This window comes from Thalassophryne amazonica, chromosome 20 (genome assembly GCF_902500255.1).
Source record: "Thalassophryne amazonica chromosome 20, fThaAma1.1, whole genome shotgun sequence".
Lineage (NCBI taxonomy): Eukaryota > Metazoa > Chordata > Actinopteri > Batrachoidiformes > Batrachoididae > Thalassophryne > Thalassophryne amazonica.
This window is the reverse complement of record NC_047122.1, coordinates 56531437-56557736: the sequence shown is the minus strand read 5'-3', so window position 1 is coordinate 56557736 and position 26300 is coordinate 56531437. Positions and strand designations below refer to the sequence as shown.

The window sequence follows — 26300 nt, the reverse complement described above, 5'->3', positions numbered from 1 at the left end:
GTCCTTGCTTGGGATTGGATCAGTTGCCATAAGAACCACCCAGGAAGAACCAAGATAACATTAATGCAAACTTTATACCTGCCTGTCGGTTGCGTCATTCGCAACCGACTGGCGTGAAAAAGCTCATGCATGCGCACGAAGGTTCCAGTTTGGCTGATGCAAGCGCAGATGATTCAAATCCATATAGTTTTTGCAAAAAATAAAAAGGTCGGATAGTTTTCTAACAGACTTCGTATTTAGCGGTATTAATATTTGCGTTTATATTATGAATATGTACGTAAATGTACGTTATGTATTAAAATAGCGGTATTTAATTTGGCGACCTTGTTTAACTCGCGAATTTCGCATAATAAATCCCACGCGAATATTTGCACCTTTACAGTATTTGCAACAGGAAGGAGAAGCTCCCTTTATTTCTCAGCTTATACATACAAACATGTTTTTACAAACCAGACAAGTGTAATTGTGTGTCTGCATGGGTATTTACAAGCCTACTAATCTGTTTGATATCAGAGGAGGATAGGGACCAAGGAGCAAAAATTCTCAACACCCATGGAAAAGTTTATCTAGCAGTTTCCCCTTTCATCACTTAAGGGATTACTCTGGCAGAGGAAATTGAAAATTGAGGGTGTGTGATAATAGCTGTGTAACAGTTAGTGCTTGTTGCTTATTATCAATGAAAAGAAAATACATAACGTTGATATCCAGATCAGAAAAAAATCAGCAGAAAAAAATCAGCAGAATTCTCGGGGGGAGGGGGGGTTCGGTTGAACCCCCTGAACCCCCTCTATATACGGGCATGTCACTGCGAGTCATTGAGTCAACACAGCGCATCACAGCGCATCACAGTGCAGCTCACCTGAGTGATTATGATGAGATGTTAAAGCTATAGTAACCAGCATTTTACAGATAGTCAGAAGAAGGAATGAAAATGCAACTGTTTTACTAAATGTTACAAATAATTACCTTTGAGATGATTCTAAATGTGTTCTCTACATCAGGAAGTGCAAGAGAACAGCTGCAGCTGTAGAAAATTCCTCTGTGATTCTGGAGGCGATTAGAGGTGGCTTCATCAGCCAAATTATGAGAACAAATGATTAATCCCTTTTGAAACAATTATTTAATATAATGCAGCATCCAGTGACACAAAGTGTAAGGGTCACATTGGCATGATGGAGATTGCACGGCAGTGCGGGGATTAAATGCATGCAAGTGTCAAGGCACTTTAAGAAATAAAGCTGCATGTCCAGGCAGCCTGTAAATTTAATTTAATTTAACTTAATTTATTAATTTATATAGCGCCAAATCACGACAAAGTCACACCAAGGCGCTTCACATAATTCACAACAACACAAATTAATCTAAATTCAAAATTAAAAGCAAGACAGTTAAAAGATAAAACACAGTAGAATAAAAAGAAATTACAAAGCAAACACAAACAGATTAAAAAATTAATGATAAGACAGTCTAAAAAAGTGGGTCTTCAGTCTTGATTTAAAAATCTCCACTGTGTCAGACTGCCGAATAACAGCAGGTAGATCATTCCAAAGAGCCGGACCACGGTAGGAGAAGGCTCTATACGCCACAGACTTTTTGTTCATCCTCGGAACACACAGAAGCCCTGCGCCATGCGAACGCAAAGGCCTCGCAGGTAGGAAGGCGCCAGTCCATGAACAATTTTATAAACCAACAATAAAACTTTAAAATCTAATCTGGCAGAAACCGGTAGCCAATGAAGGTATGCCAGAATGGGAGTAATGTGGTCAAACCTTCTACTTTGTGTCAAAATTCTGGCAGCAGTATTCTGCACCAACTGAAGTCCTCGAATGCTAGACTGCGGCAGACCAGAAAATAAAGCATTACAATAATCCAATCTAGAAGAGACAAATGCGTGAATCAGAGTCTCAGCATCAGCCATAGACAGGATGGGGCGAAAACAGCATTGTGGTGCAGACGAGATGCGATAAGAACTGTCAAATATGGCAAAGTGTCAAGTGTTTAGTTAGTACTGTTGGAGAGGTAATGGTCTAGAGGCTAGAGAGGTGGGCTTGTAATGAGAGGATCCCTGAAGTGAGGGAAATCACAATCACTTGACCAGGGCATTTAATCCTTGAGTTGCTCCCAATGTCACATGTTTATTGAAGTGGGAGGAAGCTGGAGCCCATATGAATATGGGGAGGAAGGCAGGAAGCTATCATAGGAAATTCTTGCTGTGAGGCAACAATTCTAATCACTAAGCCACCGTGCCATCCCTCAACAGATGGGAAAAATATAGATTAATTACTGCACTGACCAGTCATCACAGCCTGAGTAATGCACTGTGGATTAGAGCTGCCGCTGGGCGGAAATGACCACTGATTTGTAAATGAATGGATATTTTGTATTATTTTGTCTGTGGAATTGATATTTCTGGCCTTTGGGGAGGGGGGAGGGGTGAAGCCTGATTTATCTCTTTACATCAGTATGACACTGGTGTACTGCCCCACGCTTTCATCTGAATGCAGTTCAGCTTTATGCTTGTGTGACCATTCCTGCAACGGCTCTATGCTCAACTGGCTAACACATAGAATATGGACTTGGTGGTTCCAGGCTAACTAATTTTCCAACCCAGAATTGTGTGCGTGACCTCTCCTGCATCGTGGTGGGTGGTGAACCTCAGAAGGTTCAGCAATCAATAGCTGTATCTACTGCTCCCTTTGTTTCACCACAATTTGCCAAAGCCAACAGCCTGTTACTTTTAATTCAGTTTGTGTTCCACAAAACTCGGCAGAATGATTTCATTCTCAAAGAGGTCAGAAGTGAGCTCACAGTGTCTGCGTGTTGGGTGTTTGTAATAAGACAGTCTATGGTATTAACTGAATATGCCTGACGATGTGGCATTTCAAGATGACTGGGCTGGTGACCAGTACTGTTTCTCTCTCTCTCTCTCTCTCTCTCTCTCTCTCTCTCTCTCTCTCTCTCTCTCTCTCTCTCTCTCTCTCTCTCTTTCTCTCTCCCTCTCAAAGATAAGAAGTAAAAACACATGTGAGTCTTTTGTTCATTTTGCTTCCCTTAAAAATAAGGCAGCATGCAGGATCATGTAGTTGTCGATTCAATATGGCAACACCGTGTATCCTATTTAAGGGTAAAATGACAGAAATGACTGACTGAGAGTGAAAGAACAAAAAAGTGACATAGCACAGTAGAGGGAGAGTCTTTGTCTGTTGTCAGGGTTTGGTATAACACACGAGAGAGAACATTCCTTGTTGTTATTCAGAGATACAACTGCAGTACAGAGGAGTGAAACGACTTCAAATGCTGCATGTAAGTGGGATGAGCTCATATTTTCCCTCTCATAGGCCTTTGCACTGAGAAGCCCACTTCCAAAATTCACTCACCACTTGCAGTTAGTAGACCACGGCTTAGAAGGGATGTAACGACACAGCTGTCATTACACTCTATGCTGACGATTTCTAAAGTTTTCATAAAAGCACTGTGTGATCAGGGCAATGCCTTTTTAGACAAACAATCAGACGGAGGAAAAACCTTTTCACTCTCAAGGGATAATCTCTTCCTGAGTACAGTCGCCTGTTAGATCGAGTAAAATTGTACAAGTCTTATCACTGAAATCGACATGAACCACAATTCCAATTCGACATTCTTTCCTCTCTCAGCCCTGCAGAGTAGTATCCAGCTGCAGCCAGCATGATGTCAGAGTCTGATGAAATTAGAAAAGAAGACGACCCACACCACTTTTAAACCGCTTGCATGGCAACATTTTGGGTGCCAGTGTCACAGACCGAACGGTCCTCCGTAAAATCGGTCCACCCTGCCTTCACTGTGCATTCATCATTTCAAAGTGTCCGCAGTGTAATTTCTGAAGGTGACCAGCAATTCACTGATTATCACTTCGATCCTGCTTAATAAATGTCAACCGTTTGGTATTGAAAAATGTGAGGAAGTTAAAGCGTAAAACTGCACTCCAGTCATTATCTATCTCAGCGACAGATATCTGAAGCTTTTGTACAAAAATTATTTCCACATAAATTCAGCATTGTTTCATAATAAAAAATGGGGACTGGCAGTGGAGGGGCCAGGAATTTTTTGTTGGGGGAGATGACGGGGGGCTGGGGTAAAAGTTGGAGGGGCGCCACAAAATGTCATTGAAATGAACAGTATATAGTAAATTGCTCTAAAATGTGGTATCAGTGCACACACACATCACTTAGAATGATTGCAAGTTCAGTAAACTTGCACATAGGTATAAATAAAGATAAGTGAAGTTTTAAGAGTGGCCGTAATAAATATTTAGGAAACCTAAATTTTTGGAGTATGGAGTTAAATTTGTCTCATTAATACTTGCAAATGCACAGAGGGTGATTTACAAATATCCTTTGATTTGCACATGTGCTTTGTGATCCACAACACACAAATTTCTGATTTGTAACTTGTGTGGGTTTTTACAAATAAATGTTTATTTGCAAAACTGAAAATTCTGTTTGTGAAGGGTGATTCAGCATTGGTGGATCACCGAACACACACATTCATCACTTTGCTCAGTTACGCAATATTGAGACATTCTCAGCGCAAAACTGCAGTTGAGATTCACAAATATGTCAGTCGCTATTCACATTATTGGCAGAATTATTGGGGGGGCTAAGGGGGGCTTGGCTTATTATTGGGTGGGCTTAAGCCCTCCTTTGGCGCCGCCAGTGGGGACCGATCAAAGCACAGCAGCCTACGTCATTTCAGAGCGTCAGTAGCGATACACCAATTATTGCCTCATTTCTGCTTAAAACTGACTTTAGAATGATTTAAGAAGTTTTAATTTGTGATTTGATCGTTAATAACCACATTATTCCCTTTGACTGCTTTGGGTGTAGAGAGTCAGGCTCAGAGAGTCAGTCTCAGATGCATGCGCAGTGAAGGTACAGTGAAGGCAGGGTGGACCAATTTTTATAGGGGACCGTTTGGTCAGCGATACAGAATGGAAATATTAAACGGTGACAGAGGGACAGAAAAGACAAACGTTATGTAAATATGACAGAAATCATATACCAGGCAGTTGAGTTTGTGGCAAAACCTTTTACAGACCTGCATATTGTCCTGTCATTTATTGAATATGTTCATTCATATGCATACGTAGAACTGAAATGACCATCAATACAAGATGTCTAGTTCAAAGATTTCAAAATGCACATACATCGTTTTGCTTTTTCTGACTTTCAAATCAAGGATTTTTCTTTTTTCTATCATATGCCATAAAGGAACTTTTTTTTTTTTAAATTGTGTTCAGTAAAAACATCATCTCATCTCAGCTCATTCTTGTGAACTCAGTATCATGTATAAAGTTTTGTGAGATGTCGTGCAGCAGCTAAGAGAATAGTTAGATCAAAATCCTGCAAATGGTGATACAAGCTTCAAATTTGGCACAAACACTCATAGACATTATTCTTTTGAAAAAAAAAAAAAAAATGACTAGCCACTTGAATTTTGTATAGGTGGCCAGGTAGGGGTCAATTGAAGAATTACAGAGGGGTGAAAAATAAAAATGCTCCAGTCAAATTGAAAACTACACTACATTATTTGTCTGATCATAACAATTCCAAAAAGGTATAGTTTGGACTATCTGTGACTGAATGTTCAGGAGTTATGGGGAAAACAGTAAAAATGGCGACAAAAGTCAGCTTCAGTTTGTACAGGGGTCAAAACTTAAAGTTGCTCCAATTCTGTTAAAAAAAAAAAAAAAGAAAAAAAAAAGCAAATTATTAGTTGAGTTAGCAGGGTTTTAAAAAGGAATAGCTTGGACCATGTGTCATGCTTAGTTATCATGTTACACGGTAACATATGTCACGTCATAGAATCCAATGGACATCAACATTGTTTGACCTTTACTTTGGAGACCAAGCATTCAGCATAGTCAAGACTATTCAATTTACGTATTAATCCTATTAACTCAACCAATAATTTGCATCACTTTTTATCAAAATTGAAGGAACATTAACTTCCATTCTTGCTATTTTTACCCCATAACTCCATGGAATTCAGTCATAGATAGTCCAAACTATACCTTTTTGGAATCGCTATGATCAGACAAATAATGTGGTGTAGTTTTCACTTTGATTGGAGCATTTTTAATTTTGACCCCTGGGTAATTCTTCAATTGACCCCTACCTGGCCACCTATTGAAAATTCAAGTGGCTAGTCATTTTTTTTTTTTTTCAAAAGATTAATGTCTAAGGAGTGTTTGTGCCAACTTTTGTGCTTGTATCACCATTTGCTGGATTGTTTCAATTATTTGCAGCACTACTGGTTCGCGCTCTTACCTCACAGCGAGTTAGATTCACAGAGTTCGATTCCACATGCACATTTGACTCATGCTTCTTTTACTGGAATTGAGTAAAGGATTATTTCTGTTCACTGCCAATTTTGGATGCAGATGAGGCTTTCATTCCGCACTCTGCATTCATTTCATTTGCATTTTTGAACGCTTACTGAAATAGACAAAACACAACTGGACTATTGGAAATTGTAGGGGCAGTGTCCCCAAAGTTTAAAGGTGACCTGTTTTACAAAATCCATTTAACCATGGTTTTCAAACAATATGCCCCTATCTTGTCTACAGCACCCCAAATAATGAGAAAAAATTCATCCTCTCCCCTTTTCCCTGCTCCCCCTTTCAGAAAATGTGTCCTCACACAGTTTGATTAGAGTTCCCCTACGCTGTGTCATCGAAGGAAATAATATTACGTTATATTATGTTTTTAGGCAAGGGTCATGTTTTTGTTCTGAATATTATCACGGCTGCAGTATTATGCATTCAGTCTCTACACTGCTTCCCTCACTGTTGATGTATCAGGGTCCGAAATTTATTAATTTGCATGCCAAATTGCTTTTTCTGCACACAACTCTGAGCCAATGGCCACTACACAACGTGTTCTGAATAGGGGTCACAGGACAAGTCAATTCAAGTGTCAAGTTAAAGAGTTTTGCTCAAAAGTATTTCTATAGTTTCATGTTGTAACACTGCCCAAAGGGTAATTTATTCATACACTGAAGGTCACCATCCATGAGCAGTGCTGATTCAATGCCGCTACTCCCAGACACTAAAAGGCTTCTTTAACTGCTTTAAATGGGCTGTAAAAAGCTTAACACTCATATAACCAGGGATTATCACGACATAGAAAGCAGTATAATCCCCAACCCTTTTAAGAAAATGATAAAGAGCAGGGTCGTTGATATTCTATGAATTGCACAATGGTAATATACATTACAAATCAAATAATTTCAGCTTGGTTTGCAACTTCCATGCCTTCCAATTCTCATAAAAGTTCACAGGTCAGAGCAAAATCGTCCTTGTGAGAGTAATACAAAATCAACATGTCCCATAGTGGGAGACGTTATAAAGGATAAATGTTACCATTTGAATTATGTTCTTTTAAACATTTGTTGACATTGTCATATGGTTCACGACAGAAAAGATATGCTATGCTATTTATGCCATGCTAACGATGACTGCCATCTTTTTCTGGATTTATTCTGTGCAGTACTTTCTGCAACTCTATGTAGTGCTGCCCCCAGTGGTGAACAAAAGGAAAGAAATGTGCTACAACATCCCCTGCAGCACACCAGAAAAAAAAAAAAAAAAAACTCAAAGAAGGTCTGTGTTTTTTTTTTTGATCAAATATGTATTGCGAGGTGAGCAATCCCACTTTTGTCTTATTCCGATTTATCAGGGAAAAGGATGGGTGACAATATGACTTAAAACCAAATAGTTTTACATTTTATATGTTTATAAGGTTGGTAGCTGTGTTACACTGCCATCATTGAGTCCATCATCTCCTTCTCCAGCACCATCTGGTACACTGCTGCCACTGCTAAGGACAAGTGCAGACTGCAACGTATCATCCACGCAGTAGAGAATGTGATCAACTGCAATCTGCCATCCCTACAGGACCTGTACACCTCCAGAGCCCTGAGGTGAGCAAGGAAGATAGTGGCCGATCCCTGTCACCCTACCCTCTGGCAGATGGCTGAGGTCCATCAGGACCAAAATGTCAAGACACAAACAACTTCTTTCCATTTGCAGCTAGGCTTATAAATAAAGCCAGAGACCCCATTTACCCTGCCTTCCCCCCACTTCCACAAAGTACAGATTGATCATCCCTGCACTGAAAGGTACTGTACAGCTGCATGTCTTTGCACAGCCCCATTCCACTGTTATATTTATTTGACAGTGAACATAGTTTTGTCTATTTGACTCCTTTACTTCTTACAAAAGTATTTTTTCCTTTTCTTTTCATTGTTATTTGTGTACCAATGACACCAGAACATGGCAATAAATTTGATTCTGATTCTGATTCTAATTCTAATTAATGATTAAGACTTAAACAGCTTGCCTGTTGGTTCAGTTCAACCATGTCCACTCCCCCATCCCTCCTCTCCCTGCACTCAGAAGTGGCATCCCTTGGGCACACACATACAGTGCATAATTTGGGGTGTTGCGAGTAGAAGCTTGAGCGAAAAAAAAATGCATTGACTACATGTTGGAATAAGGTTGTAACATAACAAAATGTGGAAAAAGCGAAGCACTGTGAGTAATTTCTGGATGCACTGGATTGGGCACAGCACATGTATGAGTGCGGCTTCCAGTAGCCTCACAGTCTCACTATGTTTCCGTGTCCTTCCTCTGCATATCACCCACTAGTTTTTGTTTTTTTTGTTTGTTTGTTTTTTCTCTCAAAATTAATGTGTATTTCTTTGTGTTATTTTTCCTGGCCAATTTTTTTTTTTGTAAGGAAGAAGGTGTATTCTATATTATCACAGTCTTGATGGTATTGCACAGTTCATATTGTGGCAAACTCTCACAATAGTGATGATTATGACATCGCCCACCCCGAGGGAAAAGGAATACCAACATTAAAACTAATAATTGTATTGGACTGCATCATATTGCACTGAATTGAATCACATCAAATCTTTCCACTGCAAAAATACTGATCCTGAATTGTGTAATAGCCATTGTATACAATAGTTAGACACTGATCGCAATATGCAGCAGGCTGTATGATGCACATCATTTATTCATTTATTGGGGAGGTGATGGTCTAGTGTGTTGGGCTTCAGACCAGAGGATCCTGGGTCCAAACCCCAGCCTGATTGGAAAATCACTAAGGGCACTTGGGCAAGGTCCTTAATCCCCGAGTTGCTCCCGGTGTGTAGTGAACACCTTGCATGGCAGCACCCTGACATCAGTGTGTCTGTGTGAATGGGTGAATGTCAGGCATAATTGTAAAGCACTTTAAGCATCTGATGCAGATTGAAACAGAAGTTAGACTTTTGTTTCCCTGCAAATTATGTTAATTGGTAATCAAGAACTACTTAAATTAGAAAGAAAGCAAGTGACTAAAAAACAATACATAAACCCCTTATTTCAGACTACATACGACTTTGATGAGAGAGAGAGAATATATATATATATATATATATATATATATATATATAAATATATATATATATATGAGTAATACTTTTCCAAAGACAGTTCCCTGTGGGGAAGAGGCTCTCTGGCTGGTATACTACAGAAGTGCAGTTTAATGATCCAGCTCAACTCCTCAACACTATTCTTACTTAAACCTGCTTCCCTGCTGTAATGTCAGCAAATTAGCTGTTAGTAGAGATTTGGATGAGTCGGTGCAATAGTGATAGCACGTGCATGTGTACGTCTGTGCACGGACGTGTGTGGCTTTGGCTGTGACAAACTGTTGTAGCTGCACTTGAGAAAGCAGTTTCTTCCAGGACTCGGGGGAGCCGCAAGCTGACTCAATTTCGTCTGAAAAGCTCTGACTGCAGTCTCCCCAGAGAGACCTTTCTCCTCAAAAAGCCTCCCATCAGAGTCTAGTGAATCTGTGGAGAATTAGCCGCCCTTCCTCACTGCCCCGAGTGATATTACCAAAGAGGTCCCTGAGATACATACTGACAGGGTGATGAGGAAGTATGACAGTTCAGTACAGAATTCTAAATAAATAAAACAACACAATAAAACTGAATTTTTATCACGTCTCTGCCTCTTGAGTTCTCGCTCTGGCTTTCCACAGTCTATCTGACATATTTTGACAGAAGAAGTAACTCTTATATAGGCCCAGAGGCTCGTTGGGGCCGGTGCTTATCTCCAGATTCCCTAGTGTGAAGTGGAGGACAGTCTACGACTCCCCCTGGAGGTGATGCCAGTTCGACAACTGTTTGGTTAGTCAGCTAGATTCTCAGTAGATCCTCAACATTTAAAGGTGTGCTTCAACATTTCGGCCACCAGAAGTTACTTAACATTAAAACTTAGGCCGTAATAAGGTGGTTGTAGAAACCTATGTAGTCTTTTTTGGGTGAGGTGAGTTTCAAATAATGCGATGGTTTGCCAGGGCAATGTAGGTATCAGGATTATTGTTTTATACAATCATCACTTTCACAGACAAGTCAGGAGATGGATACATGAACATTTCCTACTAGATTTGCTACTTTGCATATAGTGTAACTGTAGATACAGCGACCAAGGAAAAATCTAAATATTCTGCAATATACTGTAGGGTAGGTGATACGTCAAAAAAACACAATCAGTATTGATCAATAGTAGTTTTCATCAAGTCAAGACATCCATCAGCATGCACCAGTGTTACTTTTTCCCATATCCATGACATCAAGGAACTGCTCCAGGTGCTTGATGAGAACCACACCACAGCCAGTCCATCTCCACCTGTCCAACGTAACCATTTATTTATAGTATTTATCAATGAAATGTATTTTTTCAATTTCACAATGCTGCCAATTTTGAACTGTCTTAAAACAGAAATTATTGACGGTATTACACAATCAAAACACTACCCTTGCACCCCAGGGGGTTAAAAACACAAGTTAGTTTGCCTTGTAAGTTCTCCCTGTTTTCAGCATGGGTCAACACAGTATATCCAAGACGGATCTGCATATTGATTTGACACAGGTTTTACACTGGGTACCCTTCTTGATGAATCTTCACATTACATGGAGAAAGGAAAGGAACCAGGAACCAATGACTCTGGAAACAAGTGCACGCACCGGTTGGCCAGCACGCTGGCGCATTCCTCATGCTCATGGAGTCTAAGACAAATTTCCCGGAAGGGACAATACAGTGTATAGTATCATATCGTATCGTATGCTCTTACTCTGACATGTGTGCTCCTTGTGTACTTAGACTGGCTTTACTTCCTGTTCACAGTCACTTTGAACTCTGGTTTCATGTGCATGCTAGTGTGCACAATACTGTAAGATTAGCTATCGATCCGATACCAAGTAAGTACAGGGCCAGTATTGCCAATATCAGTACCGATACTTTTTAACGATTAGTTGGATGGTCATCAAATTGCTAAATCTAAATGAATTTTCATAACTTTTAAGGTTTTTTTGTGATATTTCCTTTGGATTATTAATAATTAATTAATTTTAATTGGTTTAAACACAGGACAGAATTTGGGCCCAAAGCTTTTGTTCAGAAGCAATAGAACAGTAACAAAACAGTATTTCCCCATGCATTGCCATATCTACATTTTTGTAGACTTGACTGACACATTATATGGCCATTGACAACCATTCACTCCAGTGCCAGATTTCTGAGCTTTCATGCCTGCTTTCTTCCATTGTTTCTTCATGTTTGACCTCCAGCTGTTACCTTATGCTGCCTCCTTATGTTTCTTGAGCCTTGACAGCCATCACGTGGTCTGTTTTCCTGGTATGTTTGATGACTGTGTTATGTCTGTCTGCCTACTCAGCTAGTTAACCTGACTACTGTTTCCCACATAGACACTGTTTCCGCACGGTCTGCCTTCCTTGTGGTTCAGCTTTCAGGTTGTCTCATCAGTTAATCCACCAGTCTGTTCCTACCTGGGCACTTTTATTGTACAGACTACTGCTAATCAGTGTGATGAAATCTACAGTTATATCAACTGTAAATATAACCGCTGAACTGCTTACAATAGTGTGTTTCTCTGCTCTGGGGTCACCAGTTGTGCTTTGTCCATTACAGTTCAATTCCTGTTTCTTTTATGTAGTTATCCTGGTTTAACCCTCTGGGGACCGAGGGCATTTTTTGGACAGGTCACTCGCCTGGCATAAATGTTTTATTATTGCTGTTAACAGCTCTCCCTGCATCCCACAATCAAGTTTTATATCTCTTTTTTTTTTCAGGACAACCTGTTCTTTCATAATATATATGCTTTGGTTGTGTTTTATAAGTGTAATAAAGGTTTACAATCAGAAATGAGAAAGGAAAAAATAAAGTGGAAATAATTTTCCACACACATTTATTCAAAACACACAGCAAACTATGTAATATACTATATATACTATATAAACAACTGTTTTGACACTTTATATAGGTAATTTGAGCTATTGTGTGAAAGACTGTACAACAAGAAGGTTCAAACCATAAACACAAATGCACATTTTGAACAATATATACAAAATGGTCTATGAAGTTTTGTTTGTCTTCATCTCAAAGCAATTTCTGTCTGCTATTACACAAAGATCACATCACAAACTTCTTCTATGAAGTTGATTGAGTGTTTTTTCTCTCCTGCTCTGAAAGCAACATTAACACTTCGAGGCTCATTCAGTTTGAGGAGTAGCCCCTCCCCCTTCACTCCATTGATATGGTAAACAGTGCATTACGCCGGAGCGAGAGAGCTTGCCACAGGCTTATCCAGTAACATTCACAGCAAAACTAGTAGAGGAATCCTGATACTCACACACTGTTTGAGCACATGACATTGTATGAGAGGCTCTCCGTCTGCTTAGTTTTTAATCCTTACGGCTCTTGCTTGCCTCTACTGGTGGTTGGCTCTCACTGCGGTATTGTATCACTTCCTGTTCCGGAGCACAGCGGTGTTTTTCTGTATCTGTTAGCTGTTTAATCTGCGCAGTTAGATTGATCTAGTTATCTAGATTACGATTTGTTTCACAGTGTAATCTTTACGTGCCTTAACTAAAGCACTCCCTCTGCTGAATCACCTCTAAATTATTTACACATTATTCACTTTGCATGTTTTTAGGAATCCGCTAGCTTAGCGTAGCTACTAGCTCTTAGCCGATTTAGCATGGCGGCTTCTCCTGTCTCTCCTGCACTTTTCTGCTCTGGGTGTGAAATGTTTAGTTATTCCTCGGCCTCCTTTAGTAGTAACGGTACTTGTAATAAGTGTAGCTTATTCGTAGCTTTGGAGGCCAGGCTGGGCGAATTGGAGACTCGGCTCCGCACCGTGGAAAATTCTACAGCTAGCCAGGCCCCTGTAGTCGGTGCGGACCAAGGTAACTTAGCCGCCGTTAGTTACCCCCTGGCATATCCCGAGCAGCCGGGAAAGCAGGCTGACTGGGTGACTGTGAGGAGGAAGCGTAGCCCTAAACAGAAGCCCCGTGTACACCGCCAACCCATTCACATCTCTAACCGTTTTTCCCCACTCGACGACACACCCGCCGAGGATCAAACTCTGGTTATTGGCCACTCTGTTTTGCGAAATGTGAAGTTAGCGACACCAGCAACCATAGTCAATTGTCTTCCGGGGGCCAGAGCAGGCGACATTGAAGGAAATTTGAAACTGCTGGCTAAGGCTAAGCGTAAATTTGGTAAGATTGTAATTCACGTCGGCAGTAATGACACCCGGTTACGCCAATCGGAGGTCACTAAAATTAACATTAAATCGGTGTGTAACTTTGCAAAAACAATGTCGGACTCTGTAGTTTTCTCTGGGCCCCTCCCCAATCGGACCGGGAGTGACATGTTTAGCCGCATGTTCTCCTTGAATTGCTGGGTGTCTGAGTGGTGTCCAAAAAAATGAGGTGGGCTTCATAGATAATTGGCAAAGCTTCTGGGGAAAACCTGGTCTTGTTAGGAGAGACGGCATCCATCCCACTTTGGATGGAGCAGCTCTCATTTCTAGAAATCTGGCCAATTTTCTTAAATCCTCCAAACCGTGACTATCCAGGGTTGGGACCAGGAAGCAGAGTTGTAGTCTTACACACCTCTCTGCAGCTTCTCTCCCCCTGCCATCCCCTCATTACCTCATCCCCGTAGAGACGGTGCCTGCTCCCAGACTACCAACAACCAGCAAAAATCTATTTAAGCATAAAAATTCAAAAAGAAAAAATAATATAGCACCTTCAACTGCACCACAGACTAAAACAGTTAAATGTGGTCTATTAAACATTAGGTCTCTCTCTTCTAAGTCCCTGTTGGTAAATGATATAATAATTGATCAACATATTGATTTATTCTGCCTTACAGAAACCTGGTTACAGCAGGATGAATATGTTAGTTTAAATGAGTCAACACCCCTGAGTCACACTAACTGTCAGAATGCTCGTAGCAAGGGCCGGGGCGGAGGATTAGCAGCAATCTTCCATTCCAGCTTATTACTTAATCAAAAACCCAGACAGAGCTTTAATTCATTTGAAAGCTTGACTCTTAGTCTTGTCCATCCAAATTGGAAGTCCCAAAAACCAGTTTTATTTGTTATTATCTATCGTCCACCTGGTCGTTACTGTGAGTTTCTCTGTGAATTTTCAGACCTTTTGTCTGACTTAGTGCTTAGCTCAGATAAGATAATTATAGTGGGCAATTTTAACATCCACACAGATGCTGAGAATGACAGCCTTAACACTGCATTTAATCTATTATTAGACTCTATTGGCTTTGCTCAAAAAGTAAATGAGTCCACCCACCACTTTAATCATATCTTAGATCTTGTTCTGACTTATGGTATGGAAAAAGAAGACTTAACAGTATTCCCTGAAAACTCCCTTCTGTCTGATCATTTCTTAATAACATTTACATTTACTCTGATGGACTACCCAGCAGTGGGGAATAAGTTTCATTACACTAGAAGTCTTTCAGAAAGCACTGTAACTAGGTTTAAGGATATGATTCCTTCTTTATGTTCTCTAATGCCATATACCAACACAGTGCAGAGTAGCTACCTAAACTCTGTAAGTGAGATAGAGTATCTCGTCAATAGTTTTACATCCTCATTGAAGATGGATGCTGTAGCTCCTCTAAAAAAGAGAGCTTTAAATCAGAAGTGCCTGACTCCGTGGTATAACTCACAAACTCGTAGCTTAAAGCAGATAACCCGTAAGTTGGAGAGGAAATGGCGTCTCACTAATTTAGAAGATCTTCACTTAGCCTGGAAAAAGAGTCTGTTGCTCTATAAAAAAGCCCTCCGTAAAGCTAGGACATCTTTCTACTCATCACTAATTGAAGAAAATAAGAACAACCCCAGGTTTCTTTTCAGCACTGTAGCCAGGCTGACAAAGAGTCAGAGCTCTATTGAGCTGAGTATTCCATTAACTTTAACTAGTAATGACTTCATGACTTTCTTTGCTAACAAAATTTTAACTATTAGAGAAAAAATTACTCATAACCATCCCAAAGACGTATCGTTATCTTTGGCTGCTTTCAGTGATTTGGTTAGAGTCTTTCTCTCCGAGTGTTCTGTCTGAGTTATTTTCATTAGTTACTTCATCCAAACCATCAACATGTTTATTAGACCCCATTCCTACCAGGCTGCTCAAAGAAGCCCTACCATTATTTAATGCTTCGATCTTAAATATGATCAATCTATCTTTGTTAGTTGGCTATGTACCACAGGCTTTTAAGGTGGCAGTAATTAAACCATTACTTAAAAAGCCATCACTTGACCCAGCTATCTTAGCTAATTATAGGCCAATCTCCAACCTTCCTTTTCTCTCAAAAATTCTTGAAAGGGTAGTTGTAAAACAGCTAACTGATCATCTGCAGAGGAATGGTCTATTTGAAGAGTTTCAGTCAGGTTTTAGAATTCATCATAGTACAGAAACAGCATTAGTGAAGGTTACAAATGATCTTCTTATGGCCTCGGACAGTGGACTCATCTCTGTGCTTGTTCTGTTAGACCTCAGTGCTGCTTTTGATACTGTTGACCATAAAATTTTATTACAGAGATTAGAGCATGCCATAGGTATTAAAGGCACTGCGCTGCGGTGGTTTGAATCATATTTGTCTAATAGATTACAATTTGTTCATGTAAATGGGGAATCTTCTTCACAGACTAAAGTTAATTATGGAGTTCCACAAGGTTCTGTGCTAGGACCAATTTTATTCACTTTATACATGCTTCCCTTAGGCAGTATTATTAGACGGTATTGCTTAAATTTTCATTGTTACGCAGATGATACCCAGCTTTATCTATCCATGAAGCCAAAGGACACACACCAATTAGCTAAACTGCAGGATTGTCTTACAGACATAAAGACATGGATGACCTCTAATTTCCTGCTTTTAAACTCAGATAAAACTGAAGTTATTGTACTTGGCCCCACAAATCTTAGAAACATGGTGTCTAACCAGATCCTTACTCTGGATGGCATTACCCTGACCTCTAGTAATACTGTGAGAAATCTTAGAGTCATTTTTGATCAGGATATGTCATTCAAAGCGCATATTAAACAAATATGTAGGACTGCTTTTTTGCATTTACGCAATATCTCTAAAATCAGAAAGGTCTTGTCTCAGAGTGATGCTGAAAAACTAATTAATGCATTTATTTCCTCTAGGCTGGACTATTGTAATTCATTATTATCAGGTTGTCCTAAAAGTTCCCTAAAAAGCCTTCAGTTAATTCAAAATGCTGCAGCTAGAGTACTGACGGGGACTAGAAGGAGAGAGCATATCTCACCCATATTGGCCTCTCTTCATTGGCTTCCTGTTAATTCTAGAATAGAATTTAAAATTCTTCTTCTTACTTATAAGGTTTTGAATAATCAGGTCCCATCTTATCTTAGGGACCTCGTAGTACCATATCACCCCAATAGAGCGCTTCGCTCTCAGACTGCAGGCTTACTTGTAGTTCCTAGGGTTTGTAAGAGTAGAATGGGAGGCAGAGTCTTCAGCTTTCAGGCTCCTCTCCTGTGGAACCAGCTCCCAATTCAGATCAGGGAGACAGACACCCTCTCTACTTTTAAGATTAGGCTTAAAACTTTCCTTTTTGCTAAAGCTTATAGTTAGGGCTGGATCAGGTGACCCTGAACCATCCCTTAGTTATGCTGCTATAGACGTAGACTGCTGGGGGGTTCCCATGATGCACTGTTTCTTTCTCTTTTTGCTCTGTATGCACCACTCTGCATTTAATCATTAGTGATCGATCTCTGCTCCCCTCCACAGCATGTCTTTTTCCTGGTTCTCTCCCTCAGCCCCAACCAGTCCCAGCAGAAGACTGCCCCTCCCTGAGCCTGGTTCTGCTGGAGGTTTCTTCCTGTTAAAAGGGAGTTTTTCCTTCCCACTGTAGCCAAGTGCTTGCTCACAGGGGGTCGTTTTGACTGTTGGGGTTTTACATAATTATTGTATGGCCTTGCCTTACAATATAAAGCGCCTTGGGGCAACTGTTTGTTGTGATTTGGCGCTATATAAAAAAAAAAATTGATTGATTGATTGATTGATTACCTTCACTTTCGCTGTGCGTAATGGCACAGGACGCATTGGAGTAGCCAGGGGGCTATTCAGATGGGCCAACTAGTAACACATCACTCCTAAAAACAATCTTTGGTGTGTCACGTGAGGTGAATCTGCCCTATGATTGGATTTTGGAAAACCATGTGACAGTGAACCAAATCCAATTGGACACTCACATTTCTCACGTCGTCACACAGCTTCTATGAGGAGTACAAAGATGGTGGACGGTGGCTCGAAAGTCCACAGAGTTAACTTTTCAGCAAAAAAAAGTAAGTTTCTATCTCATATCATTAAAAAGTTATTTATAATTTAATAAAGCTTGGTCTCAGCTGTCATATATGACAGTGTCAGCCCCAGAGGGTTAAATATGGGCTCAACTATAACCCTTAGTTACATTACCTGTTTTGCCAATGATTTCCTCAACATTAGAGTATGACATTAGTTATCTTGCACAGCCGCTTTCATGCCTTAACAGGTTTCAGATCCAGCTTTATTGAGTAAAAATGTCCAAAACCTATCAATATTATCACCATAAATTTTGTCTTCATTAATTATCATGATACTTTTTCTTTTCTCTTTGCATGTGTATAGTGACAAATAAAGCTTTTGTTCTATTTTATTCTATTCTATTCTTTTTTTCAGCCAGCCCTAAAATATATAATGAGTTTGTTACTGTTCCCAACTTTATCTGAGATCGATGTCTTGGTCAAATTTTTGATAAACATCAGTCACCATTTTAATTTAACCAAAGGTGGGTTGGCATTTCAGTCTGTCACAGAGTGACATGTTTGAATTTTGATCCTGATCTTTATCAACTGCAAAGTTTGACATTTTTGCCCCAAACGTGGCCCCTAACTGGGTTTTTGCTTCTGAAAGAAAATGTCAAAAAATGTTAATTTACATTTTTCAAAGTGGCCAAGCTTCTCTGAGGTCAAGAATTGATTGAAGAAAACAGCCGGAAAACACATTTCCTCCCAATTTAGCTACAGCTTCGAATACACTGGTCACAAACTGTGAGTTACAAATTTAAGCCAGCGCCACACTGCTTCCCATCAGGGTTGTTTGTTTAGTCAAACTCTAGTTGCTACTGTAAAATGTCAGAAATAGCAATAATTCCTTCAGCAAATCAGCAACTCCTCACATTTGGGAAAAAAAAATACATAAAGAACAGTAACTAGAAAAGTTTGAGGATTTCTGCCCGATACGTGAGTTCTTATTAACATTATTAAGACCAATAATGTAATTCAACAGTAAAAATCACAAACACATACTGTACCCACATACAGAAACACACACACACTCTATGCATACAAACCTTTCTCATGAGCAATTCTGAGATGATTGATGGGTTGTGAACACAACCACACATGATAAACACATACGCCTCTTTGCCACAGCCTGACCGCACTGCTACCAGCGGCCACCAGCATCACATGAGAAAGAACTATTTTCACTGTGGCCACAAGTCTCAGCGCGCGCGCACACACACCCACACCCACACCCACACCCACACCCACACACACACACACACACACACACACACACACACACACACACACACACACACACACACACACACACAAGCTTGACTAAAGTGTAAGCATATGTAATTGGTTACAGATTGAATTATTATGTTTAAAACTATTAATTATTGAGAAATTGAGACATTACCCATTTTTATAAAACTTTTTATGAAATATTGCATCAAGAATACACATTACATGCCAGTTTTTGTCCCATTTAAAGACTTAAACTTTCCTCATTATGAATAACTGATTTTAAGTGATTTTCACCAAGGACTGACAGGTTTAATCTATGTTAAAAAGACTCAACTGTGAGTTCAATAACTTTAAGTGGTTCTCATCTATTGATAAAAATAACATAGATCTGTTTTAAACTAGATACATTTAAACAAATCTGAATTTGATCATTCTGTACTATGATTAGATTGGTTAAAGCCTGCTCTAATTGTGGTCCTCTATAATAATAATAACAATAATAATAATAATTGTTGTTGTTATTGTTATTCTTATTATTACAATACAGTTATTGATAAAGCACTTTAAAATGAATAAAATCAACAAATTGCAGAACATGAAATAAAGATCCCTATATTGCAAAGTAATAAATAAATAAAATAATGAATAAATAAAACCACAAAACATTTCAAATGTACAAGAAACAAAAACAATTAAAATTACAGCAACTCATAAAACTAATGATAGGTAATAGAAAGTAAATAAGTTTTAAGACATGTTTTAAATGAGTCAATGAAAGTTGCTTTTCTAATCCAACAATTCCATAAGGTAGGAGCATGGCAAAAAAACAAACAAAAAAAAAAAAAAAACAACAACAACAACAACAGCAACAACAACAACAAAACAAAAAAAATAAATCAATATTGGAACAAAAAAAGTGGGATGTCATATTGATCACAGTAAGGTTTTGGGGCCTTTGTCATTTTAATTTAGATTTTCTGTGAAAAGATCCGTCATTTATGGTGGTGAGCAGCAACAAAAAAAGTGCTGAGCTCCACAGAGACAAATAATGACACGTAATGAACAAGACATTTGTTTTAGGGAATATACGTATATCATAGATTGGTTCATCTTAATCATATGGACAGTCTTATTTTTGTTCATGTTGAATTTTACATATTTAAAATGAGCTTCCACATATGAGTAGCGAAAGCGGTGTGTGTGTGTGTGTGTGTGTGTGTGTGTGTGTGTGTGTGTGTGTGTGTGTGTGTGTGTGTGTGTGTGGCAGTGGGGGACTCACCTTGACCCAGTGTCATGTCACATGACCCGAGACTGGCAGCCAGTAGAACCAGGGAGGAGCAGAGAAGCCACATGGTTTTGCTCATCTGAGTTCACGCCTCACCTCTCAGCCACCAGCTGATGGACAAACAAAGACAAAAGTCACGTCTTCACCACCCACATCCACTCACTCTACCAACAGCTGCATATTACACTCAGCTCCAATGTAAATTCATGAGTCTGTTCCAGATGATGTGTTGATTATGTGGTATGATGGAGACTCTGTTAGTGGCATATAAATTAACAAGAGAGTCCCTCATTAAAAAAAGTAGAGCTCCATATGATTATCGTCATTCTCTTGTCATTTTATTGCATTTATTCACATCATAATGTGATAAGCGCCGTGGCTCATTCCATGCAAACTAACAAATCCTTTCAGCCAGTCAGAGTCAGCCAATGCTGTGACGTTCCCATATCAGTTCATGTTTTAGGCATGTTTGAAGCCTCATTACAACCATACTGCCCTGTAATGGAGAATCATTCATTCAGTAATGTTAGAGTTCTATTGAATCGGTATTGATCAGTATGTCTGGTATTTATATTGCAAACTGTTTTTCTTTTTTTAACTTTCACTTTTGATACTTTGTGTGCTTCTTACCCTGTGTGCTGCTATATAATGCTGCTCGAACCTCGATTTCCCTGAGGAAGCCTTCCCAAAGGATCAATAAAATAATCTAATCATGAATAATCATGTCAATAATAACACAAAAAAGAATGATAATGTTTACAATTAAATATTATTATTAATCTAATTTTACTATCATTATTTATTAATTATTTTACACCTAGATATGCCTATTCTGTAACAAGTGTTACAGTCTTAATTTGCTAAGATTTTGAGACAAAATCATTTGGAGATTAATTAGATGCTGAAAAAGTTTATGGATTTGAATGTCATTGATGATTCTCTTTTAAATTCCTGAATTAAATTTTTCATAGAGAAAATAAGTGGACTTCTCTTATCACCATTCCAAACCAGAAAAAGTGAGTTTCTTAGAACAAAGCAAGTGGTTATGGAGTGTTTTGGACCCAAACCCTTCAAATATACACAGGCTTACTGCATGGGTCTCACAAATTAAACAGGAATCCAGATGTAAACCTCCACTGTGAAGTCAAAAACCAATAATTTCAAGCCAAACTTTTGCTGATAACAGACGAGTATAAACATGTATAGACAAAGAACTGGAGCTGTTTATATTACGCTCAACAATAGATAAAAGCCAAAAAAGGAATGCATGCACATGGGTTGCCAACGCACCAACGCAAAGTGTGCATTCGACGATTTACATGCAGTCTGGCTGGTACTAAGTCAGTCAGACAGTGGGGACGAAACATGCAAACACATCTGGAGACTATTCCTCAGGAGCCTTTGTTGTGTTGCACCAGATGCTTCCACGTGGCCCAACAACAAGCATTTGACACGCACACCCACACGCAAATAAAATGCATGCCACGTCTCTGAAGTGATTGCACGCGGTCTCCGCAGACCCATTCCCAGACTGCCGCTCCTATCGCAACGAAACGCACGGCTGCACGCGTGTAAACACCGCCCACCTCAATAAATCCCAGCTGACCTGGAGTTGGCCTCAGCGCGTATGAGGACCCCATAACTCTGCAGTGTTTACAGGTGCAGCAGGGCCCCCAAGGCGTGCAGACTGTGTCTCTGTACACACACACTGCCAAGAGAAATGACCCGTGCACTCCCACGGGGGTATACATTGCGGCGCTGCCATTCCCGAGAACACTGCATGTATACCGTCCTGCCTGACCAGACTACCTTCAGGGTCTTGCTATATACTGGAGGACAAAGTGCCAATTTATGTTTGGAAACTGCAAGGACACTATGACACATCCTGCATAGTGAATAATACATTCAATATCAGGGCCTCGCTTGAATTCTTCCTTATGTCAAGGCCTGTTATTTCAAAGCTTAAAAAATACATTGCTTAAAGGCTTTTGGCCTGTCCATATGTGAAACATAAATTCTATAATCACGCTCTGGCACAGTTCTGAACAACTGGGACAGTTTCTTTGAAATTAGCTGCAAGCAAAAAAAAAAAAAAAAGAAGAAATAAAAAATGCTGGAAAACATAAGCGAGTTTTCTCTTCTGTTTGAAGGGTGGAAGGTTAATCAAAGCCGCGGAAATCTGTGTTTGAACAAGCTGCAGACATTATTAGGCTTCATGCCACATGAACACAATATTAAGCAAGTTCACACAGTACATAATGAAAAATGCCTCACAGTTGGCAAAACACAAGCTGAAGGAAAAGTTATTGCTCATTACTATCATTATCTGGATGTAATCCAAAATGATTTAATAGGCATCCTGATACGCGTTGCTATGGATGACTCTCTTCAAGTCTACGCGCCTTCATTTGCTGCCTTCCATCCACAATTTCTTTGACGCACACAGCTGGTGACGGCGGATAAAAGCGGTGAGTTCGGGCGCTGGGCTTGGCCTTTGTGTTGGACCCGAGCCTGCTAAGCAGGTCTGTGAGTAATCAGGTCACCGAATCCAGAGCCAACAGAGGAAGGAAAACAATGAGAGATTTGATGTCAACTAGTACTAAAGACAGAAATAGTGCAGCAGATAACAGAATATTTACAGAGGAATCCTTAAAATGGTGATACAAGCACCAAATTTGGCAAAAGTACACCTTAGATATTACTTTTTTGAAAAAAACGACAGGCCACTTGAATTTTCAATAGGCGGCCACGTAGAGGTCAAATGAAGAATTACATCGGGGTCAAAATATAAAAATGCTCCAGTCATATTGAAAATTTGAAAATTACCACATTATTTGTCTGATTGTAAAGATTCCAAAAAGGTATAGTTTGGACTATGTATGACTGAATCCTATAGAGTTATGGGATTAAAAACAATAAGAATGGTGACAAAGGTCAACTGAAGAACTACACACAGGGGTCAAAAATAAAAATGCTCCAATTAAATTGAAAACTACACTACATTATTTGTCTGATTATAACAATTCCAAAAAGGTATCTGTGACTGGATGTTCATGAGTTATGGGGAAAAACAGCAAAATGGTGACAAAGGTCAGTTTCAGTTTGTACAGGGGTCAAAAGTTAGAGTTGCTCCAATTTTGTTCAAAGGTGATGCAAATTATTGGTTGTGTTAATAGGGTTTCAAAAAGGAATAGTTTGCACCATGTATCATGCTTAGTTATCATGTTACGGGGTTAACATAAGTCACATGTCGTAGAATCCAATGGATGTCAACATTATTTGACCTTTACTTTAGAGACCAAGCATTCAACACAGTCAAAACTATTCCATTTATTAATCCAAGTAGCTCAATCAACAGTTTGCACCATTTTTTTTTTACTAAAATTGGAGCAACATTAACTTTTGACCCCTGTACAAACAGAAACTGACCTTTGTCACCATTCTTAAGGTTGTTACCCCATAACTCCATAACATTCAGTCATAGATAATTCAAACTATACCTTTTTGGAATCTTTATGATCAGACAAATAATGCGGTATAGTTTTCAGTATGATTGGAGGATTTTTATATTTTAACCCCTGTGTAATTCTTCAATTGACTCCTACGTGGCCACCTATTGAAAATTCAAGTGGCCCGTCGTTTTTTTTTTTTTAAGAGCAATGTCTGAATTTGTGCTGGATTTGGTGCTTGTATCACCATGTGAAGTATTGTTTCAGTTATTTGCTGCACTAAAATAATCACCGACAACCACAACAGTTTTCATTCATTTTTTTTTCTTTGCCTATTATTGACAATACCGCTGTCCCTCGGAAACGTGGTGCTGTCTCTTCAGTTTTCCTTTAGGTCCACACCAGTTTGCCTTTGTTCTATTTCCAGGATCACTGTCGGTTCCAGCACGTTTTGGCTAGAAGACACAAACACATGATTTTATCATGTATTGCTATTACAAAACAGACACTTTACTCTCAGTGCATTTTTGTTGAGGTGCATTTCATCATCATTGCCTTTGCTTACAGATGGAACAGCAGGCACCGCATGCCCCCGTTAAGAGGAAAGAGCGCTCTGACGAAGTTCAATGAAACATGTCAGCAGGGCCTGACAGCAGAATTGCTTATTAGCCACACAGAGCCGCGAATGACTAACAGTGAACCTATCAGCCGCTGTTTAGACTAAATGTGAGGAGCCATCAGCCATCTGATATTTCCGGGGCCCTGCTTTTCCTGCTTTCTCTCTCTCCATGAACTGCAGCAGGCGCATTGATCAACAGCTTGCTCACAGCGTAGGCACTTCCAATCTCTCCTGCTGCCTCGTGCAAACATACTTTGGTCGTGGTTTATGAAAACAACCTCTGGCGGGGTTGTGACCCTGAATAAGTCTTCAAGGCAAACCCCCCACATCCCCAGCAAAGGATGTGATGGGAAGGGCAAACAAATATAAGGAATGCAGAGAGAGAGAGAGAAAACTATCAGCCAGCAGATGAGCACACTTACATTCGTTAAGTTGCATTCATGTACAATTGGGTTCATAAGTAATTGGACAGTGGCATAATTGGGCAGTCTCGCTTCAGGGCGGGTGTTAAAGGGGTAAAATATGACACATGTGATGTAATTTCTCTACTTCCGGGGACAGAAATATGGCACTTTGTCTGAGTTTTTTGGCAAATTACATGTGAAAATGCAAAAAACAAAAACAGTGAACATGCAGTGGAAAGTAGACGTGTTGCAGTTTGTTTATGACCCAGAGGTCGAGGCGGTTGTACAGGCCAGAGAACGCAGCTACTCTGGTTAGCTGTGTCGGCTAACACTTACCAACATGACCGCTCCCATTTGCCTTGTATTCCCTTCTCCACTGGGAACCAAAAAAACCTTCACTTTTGGCGACTGGTGATTGCAGCCAAAAACAAAACAGGGAGCTACGACCACTACCTTTGCACACACCCCCACCCCAGGACTAAACCAATCCAACTTTTTTAGGTTCCTTAGATGACCCCAAAACACAATCAGGATGTTCCCAAAAATAAAAACTGGCCTCAAGCCAGTTATCCAAGATGGTGTCTAAGATGACCACCAAAACAGGGTTTTTCACTAAAACACCTTTAAACAACATATAAACAACTTAAATATCACAGAGATTCAATGATAAGGGTCTATTGGTGGCCATTTTGGATGCCATTTTTAATCTTAAACCCATGAATGAAGTTAGTTTAGGCACAAATGAGTTTGCTGTGACCTGCAATGGTCTTCCCTGGCTTGAGGCCAGTTTTTATTTTTGAGAACATCCTGATTGTGTTTTGGGGTCATCTAAGGAACCTAAAAAAGTTGGTTTGGTTTAGTCCTGGGGGGGGGGGGGGGGTGTGTGCAAAGGTAGTGGTTGTAGCTCCCCTAGTATTACAACTGATGCTGTTTGTGGGAAGAGACTATTACCAGGGCGGAGTGTGGGAGTGTCAGCACAAACCATATGGATGATAGGGGTTTCAGCGGAAATCATTTTAAATCAGCACATCTTAAACTGGCTGGTCCGCTAGGTGACAGCGAGTATGCTCTTAAGTTTACTGAGCCGGGCTGAATGGTTTGTGCTGAAACTCCTACACTCTGCCTGGGTATTCTCTGCCGTGTTCATGCTGGCTGTCCCAAGATGTGGTCAAATCCCACAATATCACATAGGGGTTCAAACAAGACTGAGCTGACCTATTTTGTTACTGTTTGTCTATACATTGACAACATTGAGTTATAAAGAAACCATTAAGATGTGCTTGTGCTGTACATTGTTAGCTTTACGACAACAGAAATGTCATATAAACCTATTTGAAATTTTGGCCATTTGTAAATATAGTCCCTCCAATTTCAGGGAAATTGGAAAAATTGGATGAATACATGAACATTTCAAAGTTAAATTTTGAAATCACTGAATATGTCTTAGAGTTAATTCATATCAACCATTAATAAATACAACCAGCAGGGTAATCTATGCTAAATCCATCTGACTTAGGCAGTTCTCAAAATGTAAGACACTGTGCAAGAGTGAGACAAGTGAGGGA

General features: G+C 39.7%; 1 protein-coding gene across 5 annotated transcripts in view; it reads right to left on the bottom strand.

Annotated features, from left to right (window-relative positions):
- The window catches only part of col16a1 (collagen, type XVI, alpha 1), a 177212-nt gene that overhangs the window by 136015 nt on the left and 14897 nt on the right, over nucleotides 1-26300 (bottom strand). For 4 of the 5 annotated variants that reach the window (XM_034160345.1, XM_034160347.1, XM_034160348.1 and 1 more), the window contains exons 2-3: nucleotides 24061-24167; nucleotides 20258-20373 (exon numbers count right to left, since the gene is read on the bottom strand). In XM_034160345.1, coding sequence (XP_034016236.1) covers nucleotides 20258-20342 — 85 coding nt within the window. In that variant the 5' untranslated portion in view covers nucleotides 20343-20373; nucleotides 24061-24167. The remainder of the gene's footprint in view (nucleotides 1-20257; nucleotides 20374-24060; nucleotides 24168-26300) is intronic. The other variant, XM_034160346.1, reaches the window with a different exon arrangement.